Source organism: Lepidochelys kempii, chromosome 4 (genome assembly GCF_965140265.1).
Source record: "Lepidochelys kempii isolate rLepKem1 chromosome 4, rLepKem1.hap2, whole genome shotgun sequence".
NCBI lineage: Eukaryota > Metazoa > Chordata > Testudines > Cheloniidae > Lepidochelys > Lepidochelys kempii.
The window spans coordinates 73,984,070-74,001,801 of record NC_133259.1 but is presented as its reverse complement, the minus strand read 5'-3'; the positions used below and the strand labels follow the sequence as shown (position 1 = coordinate 74,001,801).

Genomic DNA, 17,732 nt, shown 5'->3' with positions numbered 1-17,732 from the left:
TTTGTGTACATTTGTTTGATAGCAGCTCTTTTCCTGTTTAATAAAAGCACTTCACACAGAGGCTTTAATGAGCAACCTTCAATCTGATTGAGAGAGGCTCTGATTATCAAAGGCATCCTAACAAATGTAGGTGGTTCTCAGTTGAACGCCAAACCATGGGAAATAAACTGTAAGCAGGAATTCTGGGAAATAATCTATCCATAAAGGAGACCGCAAGCTCCAGCTGTAGTGCAAGTTTCATTACCCCAGAGAGCAGGTATAATCAGGAGCAAGAATTGCCATTGACTAGAGTTTATAGTTTAATTTTTCTCTTTTGCACGTAGTGCCCCCCCCCTTTTTTTTTAAAAATGTATTCTAATTTTTGTAATAAAAATTGACTATGCCAACCTCTCTGAAAAGTGCATGCAGCTGGAAAATTGAGAACACATTTGCACTGCACAAAATGGAAAATGGAGGAAAAGAATGACTAGTGTAAGGATTTAATTGTGGAAGTGTTTAGTTACCAAGTTATTGCCTAATTATTAAAAAATGGAATTTATTTATAAAAGGTTCATAAACGATTATTCAACATTATAGCTATGAGTTGTTTGCATCACTGATAGGTATAAGCACATCAGTAGAAAGTGTTACAGATTATGTTGCAACCTGGCCCAGTCCTATCTCTGGGCAAACACCAGTCTATTGTAAACAGCCCCAAATCCTGGGCCCCATGTTCTCCTAAACCCCTATGTCTGAGTAGTGACTGATCCCTGGGGCTAGCTCTGGGTCTCCCAGGCACATGCAGGTTCAGGCCCCATGTTTGAGCTCTTTCTTGGGCAATGGGACCCTGAAGTACAGCCACCTTACACCCTGCAAAAAGTGCCTCAGCCTTCCAAAGGCCCCACTTACTTAAGCATATTCCCCCAGAGCTGACCTGGCTGTGGGAGCTCTGGTACCTTGATTAAACTCTTCAGGGATGTGTGTTTGGGGCATGAGAATCCAAGCTCAGGCTTCCCCACCCTTTTGCTTCTATGTAAAGTCATTCAAAGTCAATGTTTCAGCAAGAAAGAGTAATTCAGAGTTAATTGCCCAGTCACATCTTCTCTGACAGTCTTTCCACCAGGTGTCAAATCACAGCCTCAAAATATCTGCTTTCACCCACAAGAGATCACACCCCATGAAGGTTACAATACAAAGCAGAGAGTGTGAAACCCATCGTTTCAGGTACTGACATGGAGTTGACAATGACAGACCGATCCCCAGTCTGTCAGATAATTATAAGCAACTTCTGACTTGCTGAAATCTGTAACTGATAACATAGTGACTTTTATACATGGTTAAGTATCTATTTATAAATAAACAGTGACCTGAGTGCTCATATAATAAAAAAAAAAAAAAAAGAGGAAGACTTGGTAGTTCCCAAAAAATTCACATTGTAAATTACATATACAATTAAGACTTGCAAAGCACTGTATCAGCAAAAGATGGTCAAGCCTCACAAGTTGTATATTTTCTACCACTCACCCTTCTTTAGTGCATGACCAGTAGGAGGCTTTGTGAAAAATGTGTATCAAGATAGTATCTGAACAGAGAAAACAGGTGCCTGGAGGACAAGTGGAGAAAGCAGTAGGGTAAATTTTTCAAAAGTGACTTAAGGCTCCTAAATCACTTAGATTTTTGCAAATTTTACCCTCAAGTCTATTCTCCAGGACCATATCACTTTAGGGAAAAGTCAGTGGAAGGTGATGAAAGGACATGGCATTCAATGGAAGAGCGGCAGTATGACACTAAGTAGCCACTGTGACAGTTTTCTGAATGTCCTTTTTGTATTACTTTAGTGCCTAGGAGCTCTAGTCATAGACCAGGATGCCATTGGGCTAGGCACTGTACAAACAGATCAAAGACCAATCCCTGCCCCAACGAGATTACAACCCTAATGTAAGACAAGACTTGCAATTTCTATTTTGTTTGTTTCAAGACGGATAGCGTAAAAAGTAATTTAAATTCTTATCTGTTCATTTGATTCTTGTGACCTGGTTGAAACAGCACAGACTGCTGGGTTTTCCTCTTCCTCAGTATATACCGGGCAAGCTATACCAAAGTAGAATGGATTCTTCTGGCTCCAGACTCATCTCTCTACTATATGTTCTGATGGAACCCAGGTGAGAATTTCTATACCCTGTAACTAGATCATGGCTGGGTCTCGACTGCAGTGCCTTCCTCCTGTATGGATACATGTGCTATTTCAACCAGGCCACAAATCAAGTTAACAGATAAAGGCATAAAATTTGCACCAGTCTCGACACCAATTAGTAGATTTGGTAAATCAGTCCCTGTAAAAATAATGGCATAATAGAGACCAAAGATAGAGGCTAGATAAAGTACTGGAGAAGAAAAGCCAGGAATATGCCAAAACTGGAGAGAATGGGAAAGAACAATTTCTGAGATGAGGCGCTTCAGTAACAGATCACTGGTCTGAGCATCCTGCAGCAGCTGCTGCCGTAACTTTCAAATGGTGTGCTTTATATACTTGTATAAAGTACTTCTAAATGGTAATCTTGTAGAGTTCCTCCAGAGGCACAACTCCACTCCAAACAAGAGACCTGGTAGAATATACTTTGATCCTTTTCAGGGAAGGAACTACAGCTAACTTGAAGCTTTCTGAATGCAAGCTCTTAACCACTTTGCCAGGAAGCCTTAAGTCTCTCCTTAACATCTTGGAAAATTATGACCTATATAGTAATCTAGATATGACAAGACTTTTCTTTCCTGCAATTCAAGTTAGGAAAGAAACTGAAATGGGAAGCTTCCTGTTTAAGCTGAAATTCTGAAGCCATTTTAGGAAAGAAGCTCAGATACATAGAAAGGACAGATTATCCTTTAGGAAGGCCAGGAGAATAGACCAATTTATCAATTTGATTTTTTTTGTTGTGTGTGTAAATGTTAATCTTAGTTAACAAATGGCAGAAGCAGAGACCAAGTGATATTCCTTTACCACCAAAAAAGGGCAAAATATTTTCATATAATTGAGACAACATAATTGAAATTCGTATACATTGCTTTAACTTCATTAACATCTATCAATTTTAGCAATTACAAGATTCTGTATCAACAAGGTAAGATTCTTTATACTTAGGAATACTGTTAAAACAGTTTATTAAGATGCATTTTTAAAAATGCTCACAGTACAAAATTTGTATTTTAGCGACCCAAACTGTGAGGTGTTTCTCTCTGCAGCAAAGCAGACAAGAGCAAACACATTAAGTGTACAGAAATCAGGCTGGTAGAACCCCACTAACAATCCCTCCAAAGAAACACGTGAATACAAAGATATATTGTATAGTTGAGCGCAGAGCTACAGATCAGCTGCTTTACACTGTATGGTCAAGCTTTTCAAGAGCAACAATTTTGTCAGTACCCAACCTAAGATATCTTGAAAAGGCCTGATGTTTGGAAATGGGAAGTGCTGAGCACCCACCCTCTGAAAAAACTGGGCTCTTTAAAGTGTCACAAGTTGAACACACAAAAAGGAGGAATCCAAAAATCAAGGCACTTTTAAATCTTGTCCTATGTAGATTCTTATGCAGATTTCTTTTATCACATAGTCCAGTGCCCTTTTAAATAATGCTATTAATTATATGCATTGAGGTGTGATCCACTTTCTACCCTTCTCACAAGAGGAAGAAGCCACACAACAGGAAAAGCCAGTAACAGCGCAGACACTAAGTTGCCATTTAGAGTGACCAGATAGCAAGTATGAAAAATCAGGACTGGGGGTGGGGAGGTAATAGGTGCCTATATAAGACAATGCCCTGAATATCAGGATTGTCCATACAAAAAATCAGAACACCTGGTCACCCTATTGCCACTCCACATGGATGACCTAGGATTCACAGAATTAGAGCAAGAATTTTCTGCACATACTAACGGTATGTGGGTGGCAGGCTATGCTGTTATCCCTCCTCACAAGGAACAGGATGCAGGGAGGAAAAGGTGGCCCCATACAAACAGTTTGAAAGCCTTTTTTAAAAAAAAGTTGGAGTCAACTCACAACATAGGTTTGCCATAGAGTATCTGATCAATGGCCAATCTACTGTCCTGTCTCTGATAATTACTGCTATCAGATACTTTAGGGGGAAGGAGAAATATATTTCATAGTGGACAATTATGGAATAATCTGCCCAAAAAATGATATTCCTTGCTGAACCCAAGTATCCCATGCAGTTTTATATTATCTTATCTAGTAAAATTGACTATGATTTTATATCTATATAAATGTTTAATCCTTTTAAAAATTCTGCTAAGCTGTTGACCTCAGCTCTTGGGATAATGAACTTCACAGACTTACTATGAATTGTACAAGATAATATTTCCTTTGATCAGGTTTTTAATTTGTAGCCTTCCAATTTCACTGAATGTCTCCTTGTGCTTGTACTGTGAAAAAGTGAAGGACAGTGGCCCCTTTACCTTCTGTACACAATTCATTTTGTATACTATTCTACATCCTATTTGTCTCATTGCTAAGTAGTCCCAATCTTTTTAATTTATTCCCATGAAAGTCTAATTTTTATTTTCACACTTTTACTATATTTTAATTTTATTTGTCTATAATACTGAAAGTCAAGAATTCCAAATATTTTACAAGAAAATCATATATTTTGTATATATTTTTTTTAAACACATTTTTATTTTGTATACTGCACAACACATCCTAAATGCTTTAAGATGATCTTCTGACTTTAATTAATCCAAAATTATTTATTTGTACAAGTGTGAAAAAAATGCACACTTGGTTAATATTAAGCTTTTTCAAATAAGCAAAAAAAATTCCAATTTATATGCGAGAGGTATTTTTCCACTGTTTTATCCTGCTTATGATTTCTACTGGTATCTATGTTGTAAACAGCTCTTAAAAGATGTGCGTGTTTTTTTTAAACACAAAACACATACTCTTGTTAAATCAATGGCACACTCTTGTTAAATCAATGAATATTACATAAATCTTTCAAATAAGGATTTCTATTCAACCAATATCAAATTTGAGCTGGAACAGTACTAAAATACTCCTGATTGATGGCTCATGGAAAATGAACAACAATTTCTACAGAGTGGCTTTTTATGCTACTACAAAGAAACAATCTACCCTAATTCAGCATTCAGCTGAAGAATACAATACAATAGCCACAGTGCCTATGAACCTGCAAGTACTACATTTTTGGCTACAACACTGAAATTTGTGCATGGCGCTTCAGAGGGATTACATAAAGAACTTTTATAATAAATTTTAAAATAATCAGACTATGTTCTGGGTTTAAATGTTTATTTATAAGAAACATATTTTTCTACCCACATGGCCAACAAAAAAAGTTAGTTTTACAAAAATTTTAAACCATCCGTTTACCTTTCCCGTAAGTTTCAGCATCAGTGTTTTATTTAAAATTAAAAAAAAAAAGTCTAAATTTCAGCTTTTTTTTCCTGCTCAATTAGAGCCAAAGAAATCAAGTACCTTTGACTGGAGAGCTGCAGGGGATAGGAGAAGAAAGTGATAAAATTTATTCATAATATACAAGTATAAAAATACGTTGCTTAGGATTCAGTATAATAATTTAATAACTTTTTGCTGTTTCATAAGTATCTGGGAATGGAACAGATACATGTCCTGATCCTGCCACAAGAGGTAGAATGCCAGCATTTGGTACAACGTTCCAGGAGAGAGTCAAAGTGACGTTTCTGTTTCCCCTGTAAAATCAAAATAGATCATCAGAAGAAATACTCAGCTTATAAAGACATAAGTTACCTTGAATATGAATACTTTTCTGTGAGCCAGAAATAATGGGCATTTTAAATTTACACAGTTTGCATTGGTTTACAGTATCTGCACAAACCTACTGCATGGAATATGACCTAGAGTCCAGATACCTTTCCTGCAAAGTATTTGAGGGTTCTCCACACCTTGCAGGACATGACCCTAGCTCTGCAGGCACAGGCTGAAACCTGGCAGCCAAGTGCTTCTGGCAGCCACTTGCTTTTCAGCCCAGTGAATTGGGGGGTAGACAGTGGAGGTCTGGATCTCTACCACATAGCACATCTCATCAGCTGATTTATGAAGATGTAATAGTCTTGAAACAATTATAAAATTTAAAAGAATAAATATTCTAAAATTGTTAAATATTCATATTCCCCCCACCTACCTCTCTCCCACTCCTACCTCAGCAACACACAAATATCCAGAGTACAGAAGAGCTACACTATAAAGAAATGTAATTTACTCACTTGAGACCATTTCCATCATCAAAGAAAAAGTATTTTGATTTCATGTCTTTTAGTAACAGCTTTGGACTATCTCCTCTCAAAATGATCTTGTCCCAAAGGACAACCTGGTTCAGGGCCTACAATTAAAATTAATCACTGAGTTAACACAATTAAGTATATCTGATCACTGGAAATTACAAAGCATTACCGATTCAGGAAACAAATTGCAGAGCATAAACTTTGTTTATGGATTCCAAGTGTAATAGAACTATGTCTCACAAGAACAGAGGTTTGCCACTAAAATATTTAAATATGGTAGAGATAACAGACCTGACAGAACCTTATTTTAAGGATAGCAGATTTTAAAGACATACCAGGAGAAAGTATGATGGATTCTAGTGTTTAATTGTAATTACAACTGCAAAAGTAAAAGTGATTTCAAACTATATAACTTTTATTTGGACATTGTCTCAAGAATGAAAGACTTGAGTTGTACTGAAGTCAAATCCTATCATTTTGTACAAATTTTTCAGTGTTTTTTATGAAATATTACTGTATTCAGATTTGTAAGTATAATTCCAAAAGAATAACTGCACCTCAGTAAGGTGTCCTGAATTCGTAAGAGGTTTTATGTATCTCTTCTGAATTACTTACTCAGTAATGATGATCTGCCATATTGGGGTTGACACCAGACAAAATTCCGAGTTTCTGATACAATTTGAACAAGGGACTAAAGTATATCATTATAATGTACCAATTTATAAGAGTTGGCTGTTTATAAACTGAACTTATGAAATATAAAACAATATAGACTCTTAAAGCCTAACTAATGAAACAGAGAATTCTAAAAATTGATTCAGAAGTGCAGTTGTGCTACCAGCATAGATGGAATATTATTTTATTTAAATAGTCATTAAAAACAGATTAGGTAGTGACGTAGTCTTGAGAATGAATTTTAAAAATCATTTTAGGAAAATTGTGACCTCTCTACAGTGGCAAAATAGCTGTACCAGTTGAAACAGTTGAGAACAGCAGTTTTAAGTGACAATGGCGCCAAAGGGCTATGTATCGAAAGTTGTATGGCATTTTAGCTACATCACTATTTCAGAAAGTCATGAGATGTAACATTTGCAATTCTTACTATTAAATATCAGCAAAAGCAAAAGTCAAAGATTGCAGGAATAAGTCAAAGTAATGTGAAATTTTTGTACCATAATCTTTCATAGGATGATTACAGCATGTTAAATAGCAGCTACACCAAATAATTTTAATTGTTTAAATTTTCTATTTCATACTTACATTGTTTTTTGTTGAATATTCTGCAGATAAATACAGAAATAACTGTTTAACATTCCAATCAAATATAGTTTGCAGATGTGAGCAAGTTAAGGAAAATGGTATACCAATTTTATTTTTAAACGATATTTCTACCATATTCCAACATAGATCATCTCATAATCCAAGTACAATATAATTATAATGTTTAAGATATTTTCCTACATTTCAACATAACTGACGTTATCTGATCTACACGGCATACTACTTAAAGGGTGTTCTAACAGGAACTAATTTTTCTTTTAGTCAATATGAAAAAAATTAAAGGTTATCAGTATCTCTTTAAAAGCATAAGAAATAGTTTTTTGAACGCATCTAAGAGTAAGGCTACATTTTAGTCATTGGTATTTTTAGTAAAAGTCATGAACAGGTCACAGGCAGTAAACCAAAATTCACGGCCCGTGACCAGCCCATGACTTGTACTATACTCCTGACTAAATCTTGGGAGTGCTGCGGGTGCTCATGGGGGGAGGCCCAGGCCCCCGCCCCAGGTGCTGGGGTGTGTGTGGGGGGGGAACAGACCGGAGGCACTGTGAGTGCTGCCGGGGGGGGGCGCAGGTGCTCTGGAGGGGTGATCCAGGGGGGCATGGTCAGTGCTCAGGCGGGAGCAGCCCAGGACTCCTGCTGGTACTGGTGGGAAGGGGTTTGGTGGAGCTGGTAGGCTCCCTACTTGGCTTCCCAGAAGCACCGACATGTCCCTCCTTAAACTCCTAGCTTCGCAGTTCCCATTGGCTGGGAACCACCACCAATGGGAGCTACAGGGGCAGTGCCTGCGTGAAGAGGCAGCACATGGAGCTAAGAGCCGAGGGAGGGATGCGTTGCCGTTCCAGGGAGCCCCCCAAAGGTAAGCACCTCCCAGAGCCCTCACCCCCTCCCACGCCCCAACCCCCAACCCTGAGACCCCCAACCCAGAAGTCTCCTGCTACTCCTGGGGGTTGAGTGGGTGGCTCAGACTGCCCCACCAGCAGCCAGTGCGACTGGCCCTGGGGCTGCCTCAGCTGCTCTGGCAGCCCGCTTCAAAAGTCATGGAAGCCTCCATGACAAACTTGCAGCCTTATCTAAGAGTGCTGTATTTGACACTGCAACTTAGTAACATCTCAGAATTTAAATATTACCCCACCCTAGTTGCCCCACTGAAAAACATTTCCTACATAGGAGAGGAAAGATTAAGAGTCCTTTACGAAATGATGTTCTTTAATATAGTATCACCTTGCTACTCTGTTGACAAGACCAATTTAAAGTATATGAATAACCAAAAGTAATTAAAAAAATACTAAGGATTGGTTTTAAATACACAAAGGAATCTCAGAACTGCAACTTAGTGGAGCCAAAACATAAATAAAATATCTGTTAGTTTCAAAGAAACATACCTTGTCTGCCCTGTCTTCCCAAGAGTTAAACATTTCAGAGGTGTTTGAATATCTTGGAAGTTGCTATATTTCAACTATAGTTTTAAATTATTTTATATTAAGGGTATTATTATAGATAGGTTTAGTAGCACCTCTTATTGTTAAGCTTGTTTGATACTTCCAATCATAATACCCTGTTTTCAGTTGCAAAGTCAGACTTTCCTTGTAATGACTGTTCCCAGCTGCTCTGGGCCAGGCACCAGAACTTAGAGCAGGGAACCTGTCTCTCCTGTGCCCCTCCTGCTGGCCCAAAGACAAGAAAGGAAGAGAAAACTGTCTGATTCAAATGCAGAAGGGACAAAAGCTAGACCAGGAGAAAGGGAAAGAAAGACTGGGACAAGGAGTCTGCTGAGACTAGTACTAGAAGGGATTGGGGGGAGAAACTGCGACTGGTTGGGCAAAACAACTGGGAGCTGGTCAGGGAAATGGAAGGGACTCAAACACTTGGCTTGGGGGTTGACAACTGAGATCAGATGAGAAGTTGGGGAAGAGAGTGGGACTAGGGGCGAGGTAGAGGGGAGACAGCTCTTGCAAGGAGCTGGGGCACAGAGGGAGAACTGGGATTGGCTGGGCAAAAAAAGAGTGGGATAAGGAGCCAGAAGGGGAGAGAGGAGAGGAGAGACTAGAAACCATTAAGAAAGTGAAGGGGAAAATAAAAGAAACACAAGAGACAGGCAATCAAAGATAGAGAGAAAGGGGAGAAAGTAAGATGGGGAGAAAAACAGAAGACAGAAGTTGATATAATTGTGTATACTGCTCAATAAATTATTTCCAGTGAGTGATGATAAATGCAACTGATATTTAATATTTTGGTCCTTTATTTACTATGTCTGCCCTTGATCTTTACTGCCACCCATATTATAGGTCCTTAACTTTGTAATCCAGGCTTTCCTAACAGAATGAATTTGAAACCCGTGTCATAGATCTTTAAGTATTCATAAAATATACATTACATAAGCAATCCCTATGATTAACTACTTCTCTCCTTACCGACCTACACCCATACCATGGCTCTCCATGTTAAGCAATATCACTCGCAACATTTGTCGTGACAATGCTACAGCAAGAATGATTGAGATCATCAGGGCTAACCCTGAGCCTACCACTATACACAGATGACTTCAACCACCTAAGAGCATCCTTGTCATTGAGGCAACCATTGTGGGCCTATCTGTCCTGCCCAGACTTCTCTGCGACATTGATGTTTGTGAAGAATGGGCTGCAGTTGATGTCAGATACCAGTCTCTTGACCCAACCACGTGCATACCCAGCTTTATTTGCCACGTTGCTCATGGGCCCTTCTGACCTGATTTCAAACAGGCCAGGGTAAATGGGCAGCCAGCCTTCACACCTGGGACCAACAGAGAATCCTAAATGCGGCTGTGGCTAAACACGTCACACATTATTGATGACTACACTCTGATTAGATTTAATGGTGGTTTGAGGACTCTGAACTTTGCTGATGAGGTTGCCACAAACCGTCTTGGCAATCTCCTCATCCGATAAGAACTACAGTAGAACCTCAGCGTTACGAACACCAGAGTTATGAACTGACCTGTCAATCACACACCTCATTTGGAACCAGAAGTACACAATCAGGCAGCAGCAGAGACCAAAAAAAAGCAAATCAGTACAGTACCGTTAAATGTAAACTACTTTAAATAAAAAAAGCAAAGCAGCATTTTTCTTCTGCATAGTAAAGTTTCAAAGCTGTGCTGAGTCAATGTTCAGTTGTAAACTTTTGAAAGAACAACCATAACATTTTGTTCAAAGTTATGAACATTTCAGAGTGACAAACACCTCAGGTTGTTCGAAATGTTTGTAACTCTGAGCTTCTGCCGTATTTCTCGCCTCACCCAATACATTCTCTAATTCCATTTACTTTAAAGCTGGGTATGCACGTGGCTTTCCTCAAACTTTTTACTTTCTTAAGGTCTTCTGGTTTAAATGTTGGAGGACTGGTTTCATACATTACAATCATAACAACTATGGAAGTGGTGTCAACAATATAGCAAAATTTATATTTTAAGCATTAGTGTTTTTATAAAGGATATCTGCAGTAACATCAAATGTAACAAATCCTAGATCACTTCTTTCTCTAGGCCCAGTGAAGTCTTCCACATTTTTTCTATAAATAAATAAATAAAAAGCAAGAACACAAAATTAGCATAGTTTGCATTACTTGTTTTAAGTCAATGAACATTCTTATTGGTTTTCTTTGTACACTTTCTACCATTTTGATTGATTGATACACCCATTTATTGTATCTTGTCTTAATCAGATGGTAAGCACTTCAGGTCAAGAACACTGTTTTACTGTTTGTACACTTCCTAGCACAATGGAGCCCGTATCCTGATTGGATCATTTAGGTACTACTAGAATTCAAACAATAAATAAGAGTAATAATTTATGGACTTTTTCCTGCCTACGGAGACATGGGAAGCTCAACTGTGCTTCATTTGATTTTAGTCAAGCATATGTAACCATCACCAACTAGTCAATACCAATTTGAACATCTGCAGCAGCAAAGTCAGTCATTCTGGTAGTAACTACTATTTTCAGTCATACCACCTGATTTGACATCACAAAGAGCCCCTCAGCCCATCTACATTAACCACCTGTTAACCCTGATTTCATATTTGTGCTGCACACACACATTGTAAAGTTCTCCCTTGGCACGTACAATCCTCAAACAAAAAAATACTACATTGGTTGAAAGTTTATGCTCTCTCCACAATATTAAGTCATCATGCCATAATTTAGTTGACAATGGATAAACCTCGCCACCAAAACTTCAGGAGCGTTGAACCTGACATTAACATGTGCTGCAGACTGAAACGGAGTTTACTCAAATCTCCAGGCATAAAAACAGAAAACTCAGGTCCCTGAGCTTTAAAAAACAAAAAATTAAGTCTGCCACATTGATTAGTGCCTTCCTTACTTCAAAAAGAAAGAAGCTAAGAAAGCCCAAAGTTTTGTTTTGAAGGCTGACTACAGACTGTTCCTTCCCTTCACACAAACTAACATCTTCACATTATATGCACCTATATGACAGGTGCATAGAGTCACTGTCAATCTGTTACAGGAAGAATCCACACATTAAACTGGGGTTTGGCTGAAAGAAACCATCAAAAAAAGATGCGAGTAGAGAGATCCTCATTATGCTGCTCCAATTCAATTCTGACTGGGTTACTAGTTCGGTTTTAAAAAATGTGGCTTACAGAGATGAAGGATGTTTAGAGACATTTAAAGTCAGTCAATACCTATTCTTATATAGCCAATCACACTTTTTTACAAGACACCAATTAAAGAAGGGAAGGTGGCATGTTGAAAAAGGTCTAGCATTAAGTCTGACAGAAGCCAATCAAGGAATCTGAATTCAAGAGAGAATATTCCCCCTTGTCAATATGTCTTGCCTTCATATAAAGCAGGAGTCTTGGTGTGTGTGATTGCGTGCAATTTATGCACTGCAACAGCCTTCACACAGAGAACTGGCAGAGAGGAGGAGGAGGAAGGACACCACTGCAGCAGAGTTGACTGTCGTGGGGTTCCCTCATTGGCCCAGCCAGGGGGGAGAGAGAGCGCAGGAAGGAAACGGAAGAGGCAGACACTGACTGTACTTATTCTAGGCCCAAGCTACAGAGAGGAGAAGGGGGGAGGTGCGGGGGGCACTGATGGCAAACGATCTGTTTAACGGCTCCCTAAAACAAATCAGGACAGGCAGCCCCCCTAGATTCCCATACCCCAGCCCCCTCGTGTACAGGTGCTGGGTGCGGCCACAGCCACCTGTCTATCGCCCCGGACAGGGGGCGCCGGCTGCTCCCCCTCCCCGCAGGGAGAGTTTGGCTCCGTGCCTCAGCAGCCCCGGGGCCCCGTGTGCGCGCAGACCCCGGCACCGGGCTCGGGACCGGCAGGGAAGGGGAGGTGCCCGGGGCCGCACTCACAGCATGACCCGGGAGACGGCGATGCGGACGGGCACGCTGCGCTCCTTGAAGGCGGTGGTGATGAAGCAGCCGAAGGTCAGCGCCGCCATGACGCTCAGGGAGAAGGCGAAGAGCGAGTTGGCCCGGGACAACACCGTGTTCATCTCTCCGCCCGGCCCCGCCGCTCAGCCACGCAGGCCCCGGCCGCTCGGCCCCTCCCTGCCGCAGCCCCTCGGGCGGACACCGCCGGCAACTGGGGCAGGCGGCGGCGGCGGGTTTCTGCGGGGCCAGGAGCAGCTGCAGCCACCGCCTCCGCGCGTGAGCCCCCGGCACCAGCAGAGAGGAGAGGCCGGGCCGGATGCGCCTGAGCCCGCCCAGCCAGTGGGGAGGAGCCGCGCGACCCGCGCCGGCGCCCTGCCGGGGAGGCGGGACATCCGGCTGCCCCTCACCCGGCCTCCCCTGCGCGTGCCCGCAACCGACAGCGCGCCCCGCTGCCCCCCGCCGCCTGGGAGCCCCGGGCTGGCACCCACCCTCCAGCTCCACGCCGTGCTCTGCTTTCGCTCGCCAGCCCTCGAGCTTTAGAGGCGAGCCTCCTTGAATATGTGTATTATTAATGACCAGCCTCTCAGTCCCTTGGGTTTGGGATTTTCTCTCTCTGTCAATCTCTCTTGTGTCACAGTGATGGCAGAGCCCTTTCTCTGTTCACTGCGCTTTGGGTGTCTGTTACCAACTCCAGTTACACATGCTGATTGTGTTCTGGAGAGTCTGCGAGCATTGCACGTTTCCTTGTGCTCCTAAGGAAGTCTGCTAGGCCTGGCTTGCAGTAGGAAAAAAATACTTGTAGCTGGCAGCAGGTGTCAGCACCAGTTCAGCAATATTTAAATCAAACTCCCTGGGTAGAGCAGGAAAAATGGGTCTTCAACACCCTAAGCCCTGGTCTACGCTAGGACTTTAGGTCGAATTTAGCAGCGTTAAATCGATGTAAACCTGCACCCGTCCACACGATGAAGCCCTTTATTTCAACTTAAAGGGCTCTTAAAATTGATATCCTTCCTCCACCCCCCTGACAAGTGGATTAGCGCTGAAATCGACCTTGCCGGGTCGAATTTGGGGTACTGTGGACACAATTCGACGGTATTGGCCTCTGGGAGCTATCCCAGAGTGCTCCATTGTGACCGCTCCGGACAGCACTCTCAACTCAGATGCACTGGCCAGGTAGACAGGAAAAGAACCGCGAACTTTTGAATCTCATTTCCTGTTTGGCCAGCGTGGCAACCTGCAGAGGTGACCATGATGGAGTCCCAGAATTGCAAAAGAGCTCCAGCATGGACTGAACAGGAGGTACGGGATCTGATCGCTGTATGAGGAGAGGAATCCGTGCTATCAGAACTCCGTTCCAGTTTTTGAAATGCCAAAACCTTTGTCAAAATCTCCCAGGGCATGAAGGACAGAGGCCATAACAGGGAGCCGAAGCAATGCCGCGTGAAACTTAAGGAGCTGAGGCAAACCTACCAGAGAGGCGAATGGCCGCTCCAGGTCAGAGCCCCAAACATGCTGCTTCTATGATGAGCTGCATGCCATTTTAGGGGGTTCAGCCACCACTACCCCAGCCGTGTTGTTTAACTCCTTCAATGGAGATGGAGGCAACACGGAAGCAGGTTTTGCGGACGAAGAAGAAGAGGAGGAGGAGGAGGAGGTTGTAGATAGCTCACAGCAAGCAAGGGGAGAAACCGGTTTTCCCAACAGCCAGAAACTGTTTCTCACCCTGGACCTGGAGCCAGTACCCCCCGAACCCATCCTGGACCCGGCAGGCGGAGAAGGGCCCTCTGGTGAATGTAGCTTTTAAAATACTATACATGGTTTAAAAGCAAGCATGTGAAAGGATTAATTTGCCCTGGCATTTGCAGCTCTCCTGGATTAACTCCCAAAGCCTTTGCAAAAGGTTTCTGGGAAGGGCAGCCTTATTGCGTCCTCCATGGTAGGACACTTTACCACTCCAGGCCAGTAACACGTACTCGGGAATCATTGTACAACAAAGCACTGCAGTGTATGTTTGCTGGCGTTCAAACAACATCTGTTCTTTATCTCTCTGTGTTATCCTCAGGAGAGTGAGATATCATTCATGGTCACCTAGTTGAAATAGGGTGCTTTTCTTCAGGGGACACTCAGAGGAGCCCGTTCCTGCTGGGCTGTTTGCCTGTGGCTGAACAGAAATGTTCCCCGCTGTAAGCCACGGGGAGGGGAGGGTTGAGGGGGTAGCCACGCGGTGGGGGGAGGCAAAATGCAACCTTGTAACGAAAGCACATGTGCTATGTATGTAATGTTAACAGCAAGGTTTACCCTGAAAGAGTGTAGCCACTGTTTTATAAAATGTGTCTTTTTAAATACCGCTGTCCTTTTTTTTTCTCCACCAGCTGCATGTGTTTCAATGATCACAGGATCTTCTCCTTCCCAGAGGCTAGTGAAGATTAGAGAGAAAAAAAAACGTTCTCTGAGCTCATGCTGTCCTCCCACACTGACAGAGCACAGACGAATGCGTGGAGGCAAATAATGTCAGAGTGCAGGAAAGCACAAAATGACCGGGAGGAGAGGTGGCGGGCTGAAGAGAGTAAGTGGCAGGCAGAAGACAGGGCTGAAGCTCAAATGTGGCGGCAGCGTGATGAGAGGAGGCAGAATTCAATGCTGAGGCTGCTGGAGGATCAAACCAGTATGCTCCAGTGTATGGTTGAGCTGCAGCAAAGGCAGCTGGAGCACAGACTGCCACTACAGCCCCTGTGTAACCAACCGCCCTCCTCCCCAAATTCCATAGCCTCCACACCCAGGGACGCCCAAGAACGCAGTGGGGGGGCCTCCGGCCAACCAGCCACTCCATCACAGAGGATTGCCCAAAAAACAGAAGGCTGGCATTCAATAAATTTTAAAATTGTAAACTTTTAAAGTGCTGTGTGGCATTTTCCTTCCCTCCTCCACCACCCCTCCTGGGCTACCTTGGTAGTCATCCCCCTATTTGTGTGATGAATGAATAAAGAATGCATGAATGTGAAGCAACAATGACTTTATTGCCTCTGCAAGCGGTGATCAAAGGGAGGAGGGGAGGGTGGTTAGCTTACAGGGAAGTAGAGTGAACCAAGGGGCGGGGGATTTCATCAAGGAGAAACAAACAAAACTTTCACGCCGTAGCCTGGCCAGTCATGAAACTGGTTTTCAAAGCTTCTCTGATGCGTACCGCGCCCTCCTGTGCTCTTCTAACCGCCCTGGTGTCTGGCTGCACGTAACCAGCAGCCAGGCGATTTGCCTCAACCTCCCACCCCGCCATAAACGTCTCCCCCTTACTCTCACAGATATTGTGGAGCACACAGCAAGCAGTAATAACAGTGGGAATATTGGTTTTGCTGAGGTCTAAGCGAGTCAGTAAACTGCGCCAGCGCGCCTTTAAACGTCCAAATGCACATTTACCACCATTCTGCACTTGTTCAGCCTGTAGTTGAACAGCTCCTGACTACTGTCCAGGCTGCCTGTGTACACCTTCATGAGCCATGGCATTAAGGGGTAGGCTGGGTCTCCAAGGATAACTATAGGCATTTCAACATCCCCAACAGTTATTTTCTGGTCTGGGAATAAAGTCCCTTCCTGCAGCTTTTGAAACAGATCAGAGTTCCTGAAGATGCGAGCGTCATGTACCTTTCCCGGCCATCCCACTTTGATATTGGTGAAACGTCCCTTGTGATCCACCAGAGCTTGCAGCACTACTGAAAATTACCCCTTGCAGTTTATGTACTCGCCGGCTTGGTGCTCCGGTGCCAAGATAGGGATATGGGTTCCGTCTATGGCCCCACCACAGTTAGGGAATCCCATTGCAGCAAAGCCATCCACTATGACCTGCACATTTCCCAGGGTCACTACCCTTGATATCAGCAGATCTTTGATTGCGTGGGCTACTTGCATCACAGCAGCCCCCACAGTAGATTTGCCCACTCCAAATTGATTCCCGACTGACCGGTAGCTGTCTGGCGTTGCAAGCTTCCACAGGGCTATCGCCACTCGCTTCTCAACTGTGAGGGCTGCTCTCATCTTGGTATTCATGCGCTTTAGGGCAGGGGAAAGCAAGTCACAAAGTTCCATGAAAGTGCTCTTACGCATGTGAAAGTTTCGCAGCCCCTGGGAATCGTCCCAGACCTGCAACACTATGCGGTTCCACCAGTCTGTGCTTGTTTTCCGAGCCCAGAATCGGTGTTCCACAGCATGAACCTGCCCCATTAGCACCATGATGCACTCATTGGCAGGGCCCATGCTTTCAGAGAAATCTGTGTCCATGTCCTGATCACTCTCATGACCGCGCTGACGTCGCCTCCTCGCCCGGTATCACTCTGCCAGGTTCTGGTGCTGCATATATTGCTGGGTAATGCGTGTGGTGTTTAATGTGCTCCTAACTGCCAAAGTGAGCTGAGCGGCCTCCATGCTTGCCTTGGTATGGGGTCCGCACAGAAAAAAGGTGCGGAACGATTGTCTGCCATTGCTCTGACGGAGGGAGGGGCGACTGACGACATGGCTTACAGGGTTGGCTTACAGGGAATTAAAATCAACAAAGGGGGTGGCTTTACATCAATGAGTATTTCAGGCAGGACTTCACGGAGGGTTCCAATAAGAAATGGTGCACCTAAGTAATTGTTCTTATTGGAACAAGCAGGTTGGTCTGGCCTCTGATTGATACATGGCTAGATTTACCTCGCTGCAACTTCTCTGTGAGTGACTGCAGTGTGACCTAGAGGAATGAGTCCCCTAGACGGGGGATGGGGGGGGAGTAAATGAATACAAAACAAATCTGGTCTATTTC

General features: G+C 43.1%; 1 protein-coding gene across 1 annotated transcript; it reads right to left on the bottom strand.

Annotated features, from left to right (window-relative positions):
* Positions 1-3,118: 3,118 nt before the first annotated feature.
* On the bottom strand, positions 3,119-13,290 carry SPCS3 (signal peptidase complex subunit 3). Its single transcript, XM_073341685.1, has 5 exons — positions 12,920-13,290; positions 11,030-11,103; positions 7,531-7,607; positions 6,253-6,368; positions 3,119-5,718 (listed from the first exon to the last, which is right to left on the bottom strand). The coding sequence occupies exons 1-5, from the start codon at positions 13,060-13,062 to the stop codon at positions 5,586-5,588; spliced, it is 543 nt and encodes a 180-aa protein (XP_073197786.1). The 5' UTR covers positions 13,063-13,290; the 3' UTR covers positions 3,119-5,585.
* Positions 13,291-17,732: the final 4,442 nt, after the last annotated feature.